We start from the raw sequence: 18,773 nt of genomic DNA, 5'->3' as shown, positions 1-18,773 counted from the left end.
TCTGTGAAAATGTATGTCTCCCTCTCCTTCAACCTTTCCCTCCTTTGTTCTAATTCCTTCTCTCGCACTTTATCTTTCTCCCAACCTTCCTTTCTTGAAGTTCTGTCTAAAGCATTAACATCATCCTCAGTGCAACTACATTTACGTTAAAAGCATTAATATCACCACTGAAGTTAATTCTCAGAATTATTATCACCCTAAGTGCAATGCATCATAAGTCATAAGAATTAATATCCTCCTCACTTTCGCATCCTCGCCCTCCGACCTGTTCGTCGCGTTCCCAACGTCCGCTGTGTGTTGCTCCTGTAAAGTAAAGGACTGTCACGCCTTCTTAACGGGACGGAAGTGTATACTCAACCATGTAGAAATACATATGTGTGAATACAATACTTCTTCATTGTTTCTCTCCTTATTTTAGTCTCTTTCTCTCTCCTCTCTTTTCTTTCTTCTTACTCTTACCTTTAGCTCTCTGATCTCCCTTTCTCTGAGACATAGGATATCCTTCAGTTGGCTGTTTTCCGTCTGCAAATTAGTCACCTCAGTCTCCGTCCTACTCCTCTCCCGTCCTTGCTCCTCCTGCATATCCTGTAGAATACAACACTGTAGGGATATCTCTGTCCTAAAGGGATTAGGGAGAAGAACCTAGCATCACAGGCAAAGCAAATGGAATTGCACAACCAACCAGTCATCTCGCTTCGACAAATAAAATCGGGTTTAAAAAGGGGCTGATGTATTTCGGAAGCTCTTGCTCTTACCTTTAGCTCTCTGATCTCCCTTTCTCTGAGACATAGGATATCCTTCAGTTCGCTGTTTTCCGTCTGCAGATTAGTCACCTCAGTCTCCATCCTACTCCTCTCATGTCCTTGCTCCTCCTGTAAGAGAAGACAACACTGTAGGGATGTCTCTGTCCTAAAGGCTTGAGGAGAAGAGCAAGGCATCACAGGCAAAGCAAGTGGAATCGCACGACCAACCAGTAATATCATTTTGACAAATAAAATCTCTTTTAAAAAGGAGCTAATGCATTTTGGAAGCAAAGAAAATTGCTCATCATGTTGCATTTACATTTGCACAAATCCTGCAACCTTTTCTCTCTTCGTTTGGAATAGTTGAGGTTCACACCTACAAGGACTTATTCAGGAAGCTCCAGGTTCTCCAGACAAAAAGCTACTAATAACACAACGCTATCTCACACTAACTCTCCTCTTTCTTAAACATTATTCTATATCTGTCCCTTTCCTCTCCTCCTTTCTCTCTGTCATTTCGTCCCTCTTCTTCGCTCTCTCCTGTGCATACCTTGAGTAATACAATCTCCTCTTCCTTCTTCCTCAGGTCTTCCTTCAGGTCTCTGGTCTCCTTCTGTAGATTCACTGTCTCGCTATTTTTCACACTGATCTCTCGCTCTCTCTGCTCGTGCTGCTTCTGGATGAGTAAGGAAAAAGTATCATAAGTGCTCAAAAAGACAAACGAAATGAACTTTCTCTCTAACATTACCTCTCTCTCTCTCTCTGTCTACTTGTTCATTATCTAACTAATTTCTTGCTCTTCCAGCTCATGCTGCTTCTGTATAAGGTAGGAATAGGTATCATAAGTGCTCAAAAAGACAAATGAAATGAACTTTCTCTTTCTCTCTCTATCTCTCTCTATCTATCTATTTACTTGTTCATCATCTAACTAATCTCTCTGTCTTTCTGCTCATGTTGTTTCTAGAGAAGGAAGTGACAAGCATATCATTATTGCCTTTAACTTGATAATAAGTCATTTCCTTCCTGACATTGTTGATGGATGGAGGGAAAGCTGAGAACCACGAGATAAGGAGATTGGAGTCGTAAAAGAATCAAGCGGATCAAATATTATAAAAGATTAGCCGTCACCAAAACCCTTACATTTTGATTTGCATTTCATCCTAAATACTTCCCTAGTTCACCCCATCTCTCCTCATCTATAAATGTCTGCCTGTTTGACTATCCTGCTTTCTGCACATCTCCAGTCCACACCAAAAGAAGGAAAATTCATTTTAGAAAGGTTTTCGTTTGATTATAAATAGTAGCTATATTTTCTGTCATTCCACTGATCATTCTCCATCTTTTCATTATCCTTTTGATTTCTGTTTTTTGATCCCTTGACTCTATAAAAACTCACCTTCAGCACTTGGATTTCTCTTTGCAATCTGATCCTTTCCTTCTCGGTTGCAACCCAACCTTCCGCCATGTGAGTCTGAAAGTAATCAATATTCAACAGATAAATGCATTAACATGTTATATCTCATTATATATATATATATATATATATATATATATATATATATATATATATATATATATATATAATAAAAATTTAGAATCCTTTTATGATTTAGTTACAGTGCCACTATGCAACCATGGCACTGCCCATGATGCACAACTTTGAAAACCAATGGTGACAGAGGAAGGACCAGAGTCTGACCAATACAATCTATTACCATGGACACGCTTTGGAAAAGTTCCATGCCACGGCTCTCTGTGGAGGAAGATCTCGGCATCAAGTCCTGCGGAGTCCTTCCACTCTTATTCTTCTTGTAAGTGGAAGCCCCAAATTTCGTCAACATGAATATAGCGAGGAGATGCCCTCGTGAAGCTGCTTTGTGAAGGGGCGTGTTGCCTTCACCATCTGCAGTGTCCACGTCGGCCCCGCCCTCCCGAAGGACTTCCAGCACTGCCGTGTGTCTATAACGGGCTGCCAAGTGCATTGCTGTCTGTCCTGAAGGTAAACTTGACTGTAGAACTTGTCAATGTTTAAATGTTGCTCTACAATGAAACACTTGTTTCATTTTCTTATTTTCATTTTTATTCAAATTTGTTCAGAAATAAGTGAGATGTGAATGTAATGATATATATTTAAGCATATATTATATAAATCAAGATATATGATGATGAAATATGACAATATTGATGACGACAATATATATATATATATATATATATATACATATATGTATATATATATATATATATATATATATATATATATGTATGTATATATATATATATGTACATATATACATATATATATATATATATATGTATATATATATATATATATATATACACAGATATATATATATACACATCTATATACATATATATATATATATGTATATATATATACATATACATATATATGTATATGTATATATATACATATATATATATATATGTATATATATATATATATATATATATATATATATATATATATGTATATATATATATATATATATATATATATATATATATATATATGTATATATATATATATATATATATATATATATATATATATATATATATATATATATATATATATATATATATATGGAGATTTGAGTCATATTCATATATATAACAATATATTGATAGAGGTAAATTAAAAAACAAAAACAAAAGAGAATGATAATTGTTACAGTATAATAAAGTTTGTTATAAAACAATATAACATCTCTAAAAATAATTTAAATTAACCAATGATATTCTATAAATGAAAGTAAAAATAACAATTGTGTTAATATAATAAACAATGGTATAAGTAATGAGTTAGGACAACTCATTACTGGGAACATAATGATAATGAATGATGAGCATGAAGATGAAAAGGAAAGAGAAAACTGAAAGGGATAATGAGGAGATCAATAAATATGATGAAGTGTGGGAGAAGGAGAATTGGACAGATAATGAAGTGACAAAGAGTATAAGAATTATATAGAGAATGTAAAGTGACAAAGAATAGTAGAAGGAAAATTGTACAGAAAATATAGAGTGACAAAGAGTAGGAGAAGGATAATTATACAGAAAATATAGAGTAACAAAGAGTAGGAGAAGGATAATTATACAGAAAGTATTGTGACAAAGAGTAGAAGGAGAATTATACAGAAAGTATAAAGTGACAAAGAGTAGAAGGAGAATTATACAGAAAGTATAGAGTGACAAAGAGTAGGAGAAGGAGAATTATACAGAAAGTATGGAGTGACAAAGAATAGGAGAAGGAGTATTATACAGAAAGTATAGAGTGACAAAGAGGAGGAGAAGGAAAATTATACAGAAAATATAGTGACAAAGAGTAGGAGAAAGAGAATTATACAGAAAGTATAGAGTGACAAAGAGTAGAAGGAGAATTATACAGAAAGTATAGAGTGACAAAGAGTTGCAGAAGGAGAGTTATGACTGGAATGGCTCTGAGACTTGCGAGGATAAAAATGAAAATGAAAACTGTCGTGATGATGTTAATGAGAATCAAAATGAGAAGGGAACTGAGGTTGGGAATGAAAATGTCAATGCTAATTTGAATGGCAACAATTGTTATAATCGTAATTATTATCATATTAATGATAATGATGCTAAAATATTTTTATAATATGAAAATATTTTTGATAAATACAAACTAAAAGAAAAGCTTATGAATAAGCACGAAATGACTAGAGAATGAAATGAAAGGGATGGAAAATGATGAAGAAAATGAGAGTGGAAATGAAAATGGGAAAGTATTCATGAATGAGAATCATCATGATTCTAAGAATGATTATGGTCTTTATAATTTTAATGCATATTCTGATGGCAATGATATGAAGGAAAATAATAACCATAATGAAAATAAGGATCTCATTATACTTCTATCATTGTTGTTGGAGTTACTATTATCATTAACATAATATTTATAATGAAAGAAATTATGATATCAGTCATAAGAATTATTTAAAAAAAAATAATGGTCATTCTAACTAGTTTGATATTAATATTGATAATAATAATAATGATTGTTATCGTTATCTTTAATGTTTTTATATAATCATAATCAATGTTATTCTTATTCTTATCATTATCATCATTATTATGGTTATTTTTATTAGTATTATCATTATCATTATAATAATCAAACTAAATAGGTAATATCTTTTTTCGTATGAACTTATATTATTGATATTTCATTTGGATATGTTACCTTTGTACTTAGCAAACCTAACTTAAGTTGCGAGAAAAGGTATTTTGTAAAACGAATGCTAAGTAGTGCATTCCTCTTAACAGCACCTGCATAGCCATGTTTGTTGCAAGCAAGCTGTGAGCAGACTTGGGTGTTTGCAAGAAGGAAGAACAAGGAAGCCATCGTGTTATCCTCATTGTCATTACCATCATGATTTACCGACACTGGTACTATGAGTGATAAAGACCTCACAACTACAACAAAAGCATGTAGGAGAACAAGAACAACAGGATCATCAGCAAAATTATCAATGATGACAAGAGGAAGGATAACCTATGATAATAATTGAAATAGAAATAGGAGTAATACGAATAATTAAAATAATAATATTTTTAACTATAACAATAATAATAATAATAATAATAATAATAATAATAGGAATGATATGTATAAAATCATATAGAAAAAAATTGAAATAAAAATGAAAATTATATCAATAATGAAAAGAGTAAAAGAGGAAGAAAAAAGATGAATGATGAAAAGTGACTATTACAAAAGAAAATTCTTGAAATAATAATATAAATGTAATTGTAATAAATGATAATAAAAATGAATATTTTTATGATAGTATTAAGCATAACATTGAAATTCATATGATAAATGATAATGAATAAGTAACATTTACAAATAACTCAGATAAACAACTAAAACATAAGGAATGGATAAATAGAAAAGAATAATGAATGATGAAGAAATAAGAAAAGCTGATGATAGAGGTATCCTTATTAGATCTGAATAATAATTGTTATAAATTTCCATGAAGACAAAAAAGAGAAAAGAAACAAAAGCAAAATTCTTCTGGTGCCTTTATGAAGTCACTCGCTTCCCAATCGTTACCATCCTTAGTCTTGGCGTTCACTTCTCCGCCCTTCTCAAGGAGCGTCTCCGCAACAGTATAATGGCCGTTCTCGGAAGCCCAGTGTAAGGGTGTCTCACCTGAGGGAGGAAGATGCTTCTGTTAGACGTGTGTTTGTGAGTAAAGGAAAGTGTCATTCTCACTCACATTCTCCTTCTCATTGTCATTCTCACGCTTATTCACCTTCTCATTTTCATTCTTACTCACATCCACCTTCTCATTGTTATTCTCACTCACATTCACCTTTTCATTGTCATTTTCACTCACATTCACCTTCTCACTGTAGAAGGGAAGTGAGGATGACAATGCGAAGGTGAATGTGAGTGAGAATGACAATTATTATCATCATTATTGTTGTTGCTTTTGTTGCCATTACTTTCTCCATTATCATCATTGTCTTTGTCATCACTGACAAAGACCTCGCAACAACACCACCAACAAAAGCATGTAGGAGAACAAGAACAGGATCACTATCAAAATAACAATAATAAGAAGGATGATAACAATTGATAATTTAATAGAAATAGGAGTAATAATAATAGTAATCCTATTGAAATAATAATGATAATATGAATAGCACCATTGATGATGATTATGATCAATGATGAGGATGATCATATTTCTTTTAGATAATCATGAAATAATAATGATATTATCAATAATAATTGAAATCATCATACTTATTATTATCAGAATTGTTATAACTAATTATTATAACATTTATATTATAAAGAAGCAGAAAAATTTATTTATTTCTATTTTATAGAATAATCTATGAAAATATTTTATTGAAAAATTCATAGAATAAAGAAATAAATATCAATAAAATTAATGATAAAAGATGATAAAGATTCCCTAATCAAATTATAACAATAATTTGTTATAAAATTCCATAATAACAAAGATTAGAAAAAAAAAACAATTCTTCTGGCGCCTTTAAGAAGTCACTCGCTTTCCAATCGCCTTACCAATCAAAGTCTTGGCGTTCACTTCTCCGCCCTTCTCGAGGAGCGTCTCTGCAACAGCACCATGGCCGTTCAAGGAAGCAAGGTGTAAGGGAGTCAGACCTGAGGGAGGAAGATGCTTGTGTTAGACGTCTGTTTGTGAGTAATGAGCGTGAGAAGAGAAGTGAGGATGACAATGCGAAGGTGATTGGGAGTGAGAATTACAGGAAGAAGGTGAATGTGAGTGAGAATGACAATGAGAAGCTGAATGAGAGTGAGAATGACAATAAGGTGAATATGAGTGAGAATAAAAATGAAAAAGTGAAAGTGAGTGTAAATAAGAGTTAAAAGGTGAATATGAGTGAGAATGACAGTGAGGTGAATGTGAGTGAGAATGACAGTGAGAAGGTGAATATGTGTGTGAGAGTGACAGTGAGAAGGTGAATGAGTGAGAATGACAATGAGGGGAATGTGAGTGAGAATGACAGTGAGAAAGTGAATGTGAATGAGAATGACAATGAGAAGGTGAATGTGAGTGAGAATGACAGTGAACTGAATGTGAGTGAGAATGAAAATAAGGTGAAAGTGAGTGAGAATGAATATGAGAAAGTGAATATGAGTGAGAATGACAGTCAGAAGTTGAATGTGAGTGAAAATGATAATGATAGTAGAATGTGAGTGAGAATAACAATGAGAAGGTGGATGTGAGTGAGAATGAAAATGAGAAGGTGAATGTGAGTGAGAATGACAATGAGAAGGTGAATGTGAGTGAGAATGACAGTGAGAAGGTGAATGTGAATAAGAATGACAGTGAGAAAGTGAATGTTAATAAGAATGACAGTGAGAAGGTGAATGTGAGTGAGCATGACAATGAGGTGAATGTGAGTGAGAATGACAATGAGAAGATGAATATGACTGAGAATGAAAATAAGGTAATTATGAGTGAGAATGACAATGAGAAGGTGAATGTGAGTGAGAATGAAAATGAGAAGGTGAATGTCAGTGTGAATGACAATGAGAAGATGAATGTGAGTGAGAATGAAAATGAGAAGGTGAATGTCAGTGTGAATGACAATGAGAAGATGAATGTGAGTGAGAATGAAAATGAGAAAGTGAATGTGAGTGAAAATAAAAATCAGAAGGCAGATGTGAGTGAGAATGACAATGAAAAGATGAATGTGAGTGAGAATGACAATTAGAAGGTGAATGTGAGTGAGAATGACAATGAGGTGAATGTGAGTGAGAATGACAATGAGAAGGTTAATATGAATGAGAATGAAAGTGAGAAGGTGAATGTGAGTGAGAATGACAATGAGAAGGTGAATGCGAGTGAGAATGACATGAGAAGGTGAGTGTGAGTGAAAATGACAATGCGAAGGTGAATGTGAGTGAGAATGATAACGTGAAGGTGAATGTGAGTGAGAATGACAATGTGAAGGTGAAAGTGAGTGAGAATGATAATGATAAGGTGAATGTGAGTGAGAATGACAGTGAGAAGGTGAATGTGAGTAGGAATGACAATGAGAAGGTGAATGTGGATGATAATGATAATGAAAAGGTGAATGTGAGTGAGAATGACAATGAGAAGGTGAATGTAAGTGAGAATGACAGTGAGAAGATGAATGTGAGTGAGATTGACAATGAGAAGGTGAATGTGAGTGAGAATGACATGATAAGGTGAAGGTGAATGAATGAATGAAAGTGAATGAGAATGTGAAAGTGAATGTGAATGACAATGACAGTGAGGTGAATGTGAGTGAGAATGAAATGAAAATGAGTGTGAATGAATAAGTAGGAGAGTGAGAATGACAATGAGAAAGTGAATGTGAGTGAGAATGACAATGAGAAGGTAAATGTGAGTGAGAATGAGAAGGTGAATGTGAGTGAGAATGATAATGAGAAGGTGAATGTGAGTGAGAATGACAATGAGAATGTGAATGTGAGTGAGAATGACAATTAAAAGGTGAATGTGAGTGAGAATAACAATGAAAAGATGAATGTGAGTGAGAATGAAAATGAAAAGGTGAATGTGAGTGAGAATGAAAATAAGGTGAATGAGAGTGAGAATGACAATGAGAAAGTGAATGTGAGTGAGAATGACAATGAGAAGGTGAATGTGAGTGAGAATGACAATGAGAAAGTGAATGTGAGTGAGAATGACAATGAGAAGGTGAATGTGAGTGAGAATGACAATGAGAAGGTGAATGTGAGTGAGAATGACAATGAGAAGGTGAATGTGAGTGAGAATGACAATGAGAAGGTGAATGTGAGTGAGAATGACAATGAGAAGGTGAATGTGAGTGAGAATGACAATGAGAAGGTGAATGTGAGTGAGAATGACAATGAGAAGGTGAATGTGAGTGAATGACAATGAAAGTGAAAGTGAGTATGAATGGCAATTGAAAGGTGAATGTGAGTGAGAATGACAATGAGGTGAATGTGAGTGAGAATGACAATGAGAAGGTGAATGTGAGTGAGAATGACAATGAGAAGGTGAATGTGAGTGAGAATGAGATGAGGTGAATGGTGAGAATGACAATGAAAGTGAATGTGAGTGAGAATGAGAAGGTGAATGTGAGTGAGAATGACAATGAAAGTGAATGAGTGAGAATGACAATGAGAAGGTGAATGAGTGAGAATGACAAATGAGAAGTGTGAATGAGTAAATGAAATGAGAATGGAGTGAGTGAGAAATGACAATGGAAGGTGAATGAGTGAGAATGACAATGAGAAGGTGAATGAGTGAGAATGACAATGAAGTGAATGTGAGTAGGAATGACAATGAGAAGGTGAATGTGGAGGAATGATAATGAAAAGTGAATGTGAGTGAGAATGACAATGAGAAGGTGAATGTGAGTGAGAATGACAATGAGAAGTGATGAGTGATGAGAATGACAATGAGAAGGTGAATGTGAGTGAGAATGATAGAGAAGTGAATGAGTGAGAATGACAATGAGAAGGTGAATGTGAGTGAGAATGACAATGAGAAGGTGAATGTGAGTGAGAATGAATGAGAAGGTGAATGTGAGAAAGACAATGAGAAGGTGAATGTGAGAATGACATTGAGAAGGTGAATGAGTGAGAATGACAATGAGAAGGTGAATGAGTGAGAGTGACAATGCGAAGGAGCATGTGAGTGTGAATGACAATGAAAGGTGAAGGTGAGAATGACAATGGTGAATGAGAATGACAATGAGAAGGTGAGTGAGTGAGAATGACAATGAGAAGGTGAATGTGAGTGAGAATGGCATGAGAAGGTGAATGTGAGTCAGAGTGAGAATGACAATGAGAGGTGAATGTGAGTGAAAGAATGAATGATGAAGGTGAATGAGTGAGAATGACAATGAGAAGGTGAATGAGAATGACAATGAGAAGGTGAATGTGAGTGAGAATGACAATAAGAAGGTGAATGAGTGAGAATGACAATGAGAAGGTGAATGTGAGTGAGAATGACAATGAGAAGGTGAATGTGAGTGAGAATGACAATGAGAAGGTGAATGTGAGTGAGAATGACATGAGAAGGTGAATGTGAGAATGACAATGAGAAGGTGAATGTGAGTGAGAGTGAGAATGACAATGAGAAGGTGAATGTGAGTGAGAATGACATGAGAAGGTGAGTGCGAGTAAGAATGACAATGAGAAGGTGAATGTCTGTGAGAATGATAATGAGAAGGTGAATGTTAATGAGAATGACAATGAGAAGGTGAATGTGAGTGAGAATGACAATGAGAAGGTGAATGTGAGTGAGAATGACAATGAGAAGGTGAATGTGAGTGAGAATGACAATGAGAAGGTGAATGTGAGTGAGAATGACAATGAGAAGGTGAATATGAGTGAGAATGACAATGAGAAGGTGAATGTGAGTGAGAATGACAATGAGAAGGTGAATATGAGTGAGAATGACAATGAGAAGGTAAATTTGAGTGATAATGACAGTGAGAAGGTGAATGTGAATGAGAATTACAATGAGAAGGTGAATATGAGTGAGAATGACAATGAGAAGGTGAATGTGAGTGAGAATGACAATGAGAAGGTGAATGTGAGTGAAAATGAAAAGGTGAATGTGAGTGAGAATGATAACGAGGAGTGAATGCGAGTGAGAATGATAACGAGAAGGTGAATGTGAGTGAGAATGACAATGAGAAGGTGATTGTGAGTGAGAATGACAATGAGAAGGTGAATGTGAGTGAGAATGAAAAGAAGGTAAATGTGAGTGAAAATGAAAAAGTGAATGTGAGTTAGAATGATAATGAGAAGGTGAATGAGAGTGAGAATGAAATTGAGGTGAATGTGAGTGAAAATGAAAAAGGGAATGTGAGTGAGAACGATAATGAGAAGGTGAATGTGAGTGAGAATGAAGGGAAGAAGGTGAATGTGAGTGAAAATGAAAAGGTAAATGTGAGTGAGAATGATAATGAGAAGGTGAATGTGAGTGAGAATGAAAGTGAGAAGGTGAATGTGAGTGAAAATGAAAAGGTGAATGTGAGTGAGAATGATAATGAGAATGTGAATGTGAGTAAGAATGGAAGTGAGAAGGTGAATGTGAGTGAAAATGAAAAGGTGAATGTGAGTGAGAATGAAATGAAAAAGTGAATGTGAGTGAGAATGACAATACGAATGTGAATGTCAGTGAGAATGACAATGAGAAGGGGAATGAGAGTGAGAATGACAATAAGAAGGTGAATATGAGTGAGAATGAAAATTAGAAGGTGAGTGCGAGTGAGAATGACAATGAGAAGGTTAATGTCAGTGAGAATGATAATGAGAAGGTGAATGGAATGAGAATTACAATGAGAAGGTGAATGTGAGAGAGAATGACGATGAGAAGGTGAATGAGTTAGAATAAAAATGAGAAGGTAAATGTGAGTGAAAATGACAATGAGAAGGTGAATGTCAGGGAGAGTGACAATGAGAAGGTGAATGGGTGAGAATGACAATGAGAAGGTGAATGTGAGTGAGATTAAAAATGAGGTGAATGTGAGTGAAAATGACAATGAGAAGGTGAATGTGAGAGAGAATGACAATGAGAAGGTGAATGAGTTAGAATAAAAATGAGAATGTGAATGTGAATGAGAATGACAATGAGAAGGTGAATGTGAGAGAATGACAATGAGAAGGAGAATGAGTTAGAACAAAAATGAGAAGGTGAATGTGAGTGAGAATGAAAATGAGAAGGTGAATGTCAAGGAGAATGACAATGAGAAGGTGAATGAGTGAGAATGACAATGAGAAGGTGAATGTGAGTGAGATTAAAAATGAGAAGGTGAATGTGAGTGAAAATGACAATGAGAAGGTGAATGTGAGTGAGATGACATTGATAAGGTGAATGTGAGTGAGAATGACAATAAGACTGAGAATGTGAATGTGAATGAGAATGACAATGAGAAGGCGAATGTGTATGAGAATGACAATGAGAAGGTAAATGAGTGAGAAAACAACGAAAAGGTGAATTTGAGTGAGAATGAATGTAAGCCACTGATTTTCGGACTATTACTGTTATTTGATTGTTATACAGTCTTTGTAATAATAGTTCCTTAAGGACACTATTCCCTAGTGACTAGCGGAAGTACTGACCGACACCTGCTTCCTGCCGTGACCTTTCACCTGGTCACAGCTGACACACTCACACGTGTACCGAACCGGAAGCATCATTAAAACCTCTTCATTGACCAAGTACATCTTATATGTTATAGCAGGATGAATCTGTAGACATCTCCCTCCTTCTCACCTTCATTACCATTTGATAGTATGTGTATTTTCATTGCCGTGTAACATTCAATAGTCTGCTTCCGGTCCCTTCAGCTGTTTCCGTTGTGAAATAGCCTTAGGCGTAGAAAGTGACTCAGGCTCTGTACTTAAAGGACACACAAGGAACCCAGGAGAGACAGATCAGGACAGAGAGGTCAGACAGACAGACAGACTAGAGCGAACAGCTCTGACCTCTGGCCTTCGGCCAGAGTCTGGTGTGATTAATAGTCCGCAATTAAGACCGTGGCACGTGAACGTCTGTCTCTTAACCACCGCCCTACAACCAGGGCATCGAGTGGTTATAACAACTGCTCTCAGTGGTGGGTTATAACTAGTGCCAGCTAGTGGTTTACAATGACAATGAGAAGGTGAATTTAAATGAAAAGGAAAGTGAGAAGGTGAATGTGAGTGAGAATGAGAATAAAAATGAGAAGGTGAATGTGAGTGAGAGTGAGAAAGATAATGAGAAGGTGAAAATGAATGTGTGAGAATGACAATGAGAAGGTGAATGTAAATGAGAATGAAAGTGAGAAGTGTGAGTGATAGTGAGAATGAAAATGAAAAGGTGAATGTGAGTGGGAATGAGAATGAAAATGAGAAGGTGAATGTGAGTGAGAGTGAGAATGATAATGAGAAGGTGAATGTGAGTGAGAATGACAATGAGTAGGTGAATGTGAATAAGAATGTCATGAAGTGGTGAATGCGAGTGAGAATGACACTGAGAAGGTGAATGAGTTAGAATGACAATGAGAAGGTGAATGGGAGTGAGAATGACAATGATGAAGTGAATGTGAGTGAGAATGACAATGAGAATGTGAATGAGAATGTGAATGTGAGTGAGAATGACAATAAAAAGGTGAATGTGAGTGAGAATGACAATGAAAAGGTGATTGTGAGTGAGAATGACAATGAGAAGGTGAATTCGAGTGAGAATGACAGTGAAAAGGTGAATGTGAGTAGGAATGACAATGAGAAGGTGAATGTCAGTGCGAATGACAATGAGAAGGTGAATGTCAGTGAGAATGACAATGAGACGGTGAATGTGAGTGAAATTAACAATGAGAAGATGAATGTGAGTGAAAAATAAAAATGAGAAGGTGAATGTGAGTGAAAATGACAATGAGAAGGTGAATGTGAGTGAAAATGACAATGAGAAGGTGAATATGAATGAAAATGACAATGAGAAGGTAAATGTGAGTGAGAATGACAGTGAGAAGGTGAATGTGAGTGAGAATGACAATGAGAAGGTGAATGTGAGTGAGAATGACAATGAGAAGGTGAATGTGAGTGAGAATGACAATGAAAAGGTGAATGTGAGTGAGAATGACAATGAGAAGGTAAATGTGAGTGAGAATGACAATGATAAGGTTAATGTGAGTAAGAATGACAATGAGAAGGTGAATATGAGTGGGAATGACAATGAGAAGGTGAATATGAGTGGAAATGACAAAGAGAAGGTGAATGTGAGTGAGAATGACAATGATAAGGTGAATGTGAGTAAGAATGACAATGAGAAGGTGAATATGAGTGGGAATGACAATGAGAAGGTGAATATGAGTGGGAATGACAAAGAGAAGGTGAATGTGAGTGAGAATGACAATGAGAAGGTGAATGTGAGGATGGCAGTGAAAGGTGAAAGTGAGTGAGAATGACAATGAGAAGGTGAATGTGAGTGAGAATAACAATGAGAAGGTTAATGTGAGTGAGAATGACAAAGAGAAGGTGAATGTGAGTGAGAATGACAGTGAGAAAGTGAATGTGAATAGGAATGACAATGAGAAGGTGAATGTGAGTGAGAATGACAATGAGAAGGTGAATGTGAGTGAGAATGACAATGAGAAGGTGAATGTGAGTGAGAATGACAATGAGAAGGTGAATGTGAATGAGAATGACAGTGAGATAATGATCATAATAATATTAGTAATGGAAATAATAATGATGATATCAATTATGTTGATAATAATAATTTATAAAAATAACAACAACAATGAATGGCAATGAATATTATCATTATATCTAGAGAGGTAAGAACTATTATAAAACTATTATGAGGGAATTAATAGATGACTTACAATAGAAGGATATAATGACAAATGGAAGGGAGATAGATGTGGACAAGAATTAACATGATAATGACAATGTTAATGATACTTGGAATGAGGCTGTAAGTAAATGATAATGATTAAAAAGGACGCATATAATGCCAATGTAAAGGAATATTAATATGACAGTGATAGTGACAGTGAAAGAATTGAAATGAGAATCCAAAATATCATGAAGGGAAAGTGAAAATGACAATGATATGAATAAAGAAAGTGATCACATTGTCTGCTACAAAAATATAAAGTTATTATTATAATGAGAATAAGTATCAGCAAGATGAAAAAAACAATGATATTATTTCCTGAAAGATATAAGAATAATTTGGAAAGTGGTTACAAGGATGAATAGAACTAGAACAAGAAAAACAATTCACAGAGTGGAAAGAGATTGGGAACAACACTTATGATGAGAATGAGAAGAAAAAGGAGTGACAAGGCTACTCAATATTCTTAGGAATGAGAATGAAAAAAATATTAGTGAGAATGATAAAGAGAATAGGAAGGGGAAAGATAATGAAAATTATTGATATTAAGATAATGAATAAAGATGAGACTTGGATAGATAATTTAAATAATAATGCATCATCTTCGTGTCCTTTGGAAAGGCATTACTCGGCACCTGCCTCTCTCCTCTACTTCGAACCAAACAAAGATGAAGGCTATACTATATCTGCTGGCTTAATATTGACTCAAGACCCAAGAGCATTGGCGCCTCTGTGGCTAGAGAAAAAACTCTTGCCCTCAATTGACCTTTTCTAAGGGCATTCTTATAAGAAATGGAAATAGCACTGTGGCTTCAAACAATTTATCCTCTGCCTCCAAAATGGCAAAGTCCAAGCAACCATCCCTGTCGGACCACACAACTGCATTTGCTTTTACTTTCGTCACTCCTGTTGCGATTAATCCCAGTCTGTCCAATGTGTCTTTCTTCCACAGCAACCATGAGCCAGTCAGCCCAGGTACCAATGGCAACAGTCATGGTATGAAGATTGCTATGAACTGTCTCTCACTCCAAAGCTGACCTCTTGCTCTTTCTCACACACTGATGGTTAGGCCCACTCTGGACTGTCTCTCACTCCAAAGTTGGCCTATACATGAATATATAAGTATATATATATATATATATATATATATATATATATATATATATATATATAAACATATATGTCAATATATGTCTATATATATGTATATATATATATATGTATATATATATATATATATATATATTATATATGTATATATGTATATTATATATATATATATATATATATATATATATATATATATGTCTATATATATATTATATATATATATATATATATATATATATATATATATATATATATATATATATATATATATATATATATATATTATATATATATATATATATTATATATATATATATAATATATATATATATATATATATATATATATATATATATTATATATATATATACAATTGTATATATATAAAATTATATATATATATATACATGTATATATATGTGTATATATATTATATATATACATATATATACATATATATGTATGTATATATATATGTATTTATATTATATATATATACATATATATTTATATATATACTTATATATTTATGTATAGGCCAACAGTTCAGAGTTTATATATATACATATATGTATATATATATATATATATATATATATATATATATATATATATATTTACGTATATATATACATATATATATATATATATATATATATATATATATATATATATATATATATATATATATATATATATATATACATATATATACTATAAATATGTTTATGTATATATACATATGTATGTATGTATATATAAATATATATATATATATATACACAAAAAGGTATACGTAAATATATATATATATATATATATATATATATATATATATATATTATATATATATATATATATATATATATATATATGCATATAAATATACATATATACGTGTACATATATATACATATATATATATATATGTGCATATACATGTTTGTGCATACATATTCATATATATACATATACATACAAATATGTATTAATATATATATATATATATATATAATATACATATACATATATATACATATAATATATATATATATATATATATATATACATATACATATATATACATATATATATATATATATATATATATATATATATATATATATATATATATATATACATATATATACATATATATATATATATATATATATATATATATATACATATATATATATATATATATATATATATATATATATATATATATATATATATATATATATATACATGTGCATATACATGTTTGTGCATACATATTCATATTTAGACAGATACATACAGAGATGGAGTAAGATATATATATATATATATATATATATATAATATATATATATATATATATATATATATAATATATATGGACATAGGTAAATATATATGTATACTTATATACATGCATATGTATATATACATATATAGGGAAATATGATAATAATAATAATAATAATAATAATAATAAAAATACTACTACTAATAATAATAAGGAATCAATTTAGAAGATTTACACCTTGCCTGTGTTAATTGCATGAAAGAAGAATACCTTCAAGAAAATCTGGCCATCAAAAGCCAAGACCTAATTAATTCTACACCACACACAAACCAAAAAGAAAATGTCGAAATGGACTTTCTAAAAGCATTGCTATTGCTGGCTTACCATAGAAATCCGTGTCACCAAAGAAAGTAGAGAGGGCGCCTTCATATAGGGAGCCGAGGGCGGTCTGCAGCCCTTCGGTGTCGCCTGCTCTCACCAGAGCAAACTGAAAGGGAAAGGCTATGGTCAGGACTTCCCACTTCCACATGGACGAGTATCTTATTGCCTATACAACAAAGGAAAATAGGAAAAAACACCAATATGCCCAAGGCCTTTTCGCTTTCCTGTCTTTTCCTACGTTGTTTTGTTCTCGATTTGTTCAGCAAGAATCCTTGTCAATGTCTGTGCACATTTTAGTACATTGTGTTCTTGTACACCATATAATCATATCGGCAAGTGTTGTAGCTTTGATGTACAGTGCGTAGAGGCCCCAGTTTCTCTCTCGATCTATCTATTTCTAACTCTATCTCTCTCTACCTATCGCTATCTCCTAACTCCGTCTATCTCATTTCATCTATGAAATTCTAGTCCTTTCTCTTCCTGTCATCTCTATGCTTTCCCCTACACCCTGTCTATTTATCCAAGTTTCTCCTTTTGCTCCATGTCCCTCATTTTCCATTTATCTCTGCCTTTCTACTTTCAACCCCACTCAGTCTCTCTCTCCTGCCTTCTTCTCCATCCAAATTTCTCTATATGTCTCTCTCTTCTTTTCTTTCTCTCTCTTCCCCTTCGTCTGTTCTCTGTTTACTTTTCTCCTCCCACCTCTCTTGCCTCTTTCCCTTCCTCTCTTCCCTGTCGTCTCTCTCTCCTCACTTTCTTTATATTCATCTGTTATCCTTTTACCTTTTTTACTCCCCCCTCCTCTCTCTCTCTCTCTCTCTCTCTCTCTCTCTCTCTCTCTCTCTCTCTCTCTCTCTCTCTCTCTCTCTCTCTCTCTCTCTCTCTCCCTCCCTCTCTCCCTCAGTATGTCTGCCTGTGGCTGTGTACTTACAAGTTCCGCATTGCTTGCCTGGGATGTCATTCCGTTGGCTGTTGGTGCTGGAGGTAACGAGCAGACACTCACTCTCACACATATTCACTGATAAACACAATCACAATTGCAAAACGTGCATACACACACACACACACGCACACAAACGTACAATCAAACAGATATGAATATATAAAAACAAACAAACAAACAATGATATAATTACCTTTTAGTTCAGATTTGCCATTTGAACAGTTTACTTAAGAGATTTGCGAAAATAACACTAATTCAGGATACAATAGTTACGAACTCTACACTCCTATGCAGTATGATGTCATTTCAACACGTATCATTCCTGGCCGGAGTCCAGACGGTCCGTTGCGCAGTGCAATGAGCTCTGCATATTTTCCATAACATAAAAGCTTCTATAAAAC

The 18,773-nt window shown here is 33.6% G+C and overlaps 2 protein-coding genes and 1 long non-coding RNA gene across 7 annotated transcripts in view; all 3 read right to left on the bottom strand.

The window, feature by feature from the left end:
* Nucleotides 1–2,791, bottom strand: part of LOC147466403 (uncharacterized) — a 9,703-nt gene extending 6,912 nt beyond the window's left edge. Inside the window, exons 1-6 of one of the 5 annotated variants that reach the window (XM_086535530.1) lie at nucleotides 2,459–2,791; nucleotides 2,140–2,214; nucleotides 1,294–1,416; nucleotides 756–872; nucleotides 460–585; nucleotides 244–303 (exon numbers count right to left, since the gene is read on the bottom strand). In XM_086535530.1, coding sequence (XP_086391656.1) covers nucleotides 244–303; nucleotides 460–585; nucleotides 756–872; nucleotides 1,294–1,416; nucleotides 2,140–2,214; nucleotides 2,459–2,725 — 768 coding nt within the window. In that variant the 5' untranslated portion in view covers nucleotides 2,726–2,791. Of the gene's footprint in view, nucleotides 1–243; nucleotides 304–459; nucleotides 586–755; nucleotides 873–1,293; nucleotides 1,420–2,139; nucleotides 2,215–2,458 lie in introns of all 5 variants that reach the window. The other 4 variants (XM_086535529.1, XM_086535531.1, XM_086535532.1 and 1 more) reach the window with 4 other exon arrangements.
* A 2,856-nt stretch (nucleotides 2,792–5,647) lies between these two features.
* On the bottom strand, nucleotides 5,648–15,639 carry LOC147466402 (uncharacterized). The gene is made up of 3 exons (XM_086535528.1): nucleotides 15,540–15,639; nucleotides 6,835–6,933; nucleotides 5,648–5,946 (listed from the first exon to the last, which is right to left on the bottom strand). Exons 1-3 carry the CDS (start codon nucleotides 15,637–15,639, stop codon nucleotides 5,756–5,758), a joined length of 390 nt encoding a protein of 129 aa, XP_086391654.1. The 3' UTR covers nucleotides 5,648–5,755.
* Nucleotides 15,640–17,235: 1,596 nt separating this feature from the next.
* Nucleotides 17,236–18,532, bottom strand: LOC147466401 (uncharacterized). The gene is made up of 2 exons (XR_015190898.1): nucleotides 18,361–18,532; nucleotides 17,236–17,535 (listed from the first exon to the last, which is right to left on the bottom strand). It is a non-coding gene; the product is annotated as an uncharacterized LOC147466401 (long non-coding RNA).
* Nucleotides 18,533–18,773: the final 241 nt, after the last annotated feature.

This window comes from Penaeus japonicus, unplaced genomic scaffold (genome assembly GCF_977035675.1).
Source record: "Penaeus japonicus unplaced genomic scaffold, GWHDUDI00000001_assembly GWHDUDI00001296, whole genome shotgun sequence".
Classification (NCBI taxonomy): Eukaryota; Metazoa; Arthropoda; class Malacostraca; order Decapoda; family Penaeidae; genus Penaeus; species Penaeus japonicus.
Note: the sequence above shows the minus strand (reverse complement) of the source record. Positions and strands in the feature narration are given on the sequence as shown.

Bases quoted from the DNA above. Each gene is read 5' to 3' on its own strand.
- LOC147466402 (XM_086535528.1), bottom strand. From the start codon at position 15,639: ATGACTGTTGCCATTGGTACCTGGGCTGACTGGCTCATGGTTGCTGTG. The intron at 6,934-15,539 runs GTAAAAGCAAAT...TTCCTCCCTCAG, and splicing joins TCGCAACAGGAGTGACGAAA to GTCTGACTCCCTTACACCTT. The intron at 5,947-6,834 runs GTAAGGCGATTG...TTCCTCCCTCAG, and splicing joins GAACGCCAAGACTTTGATTG to GTGAGACACCCTTACACTGG.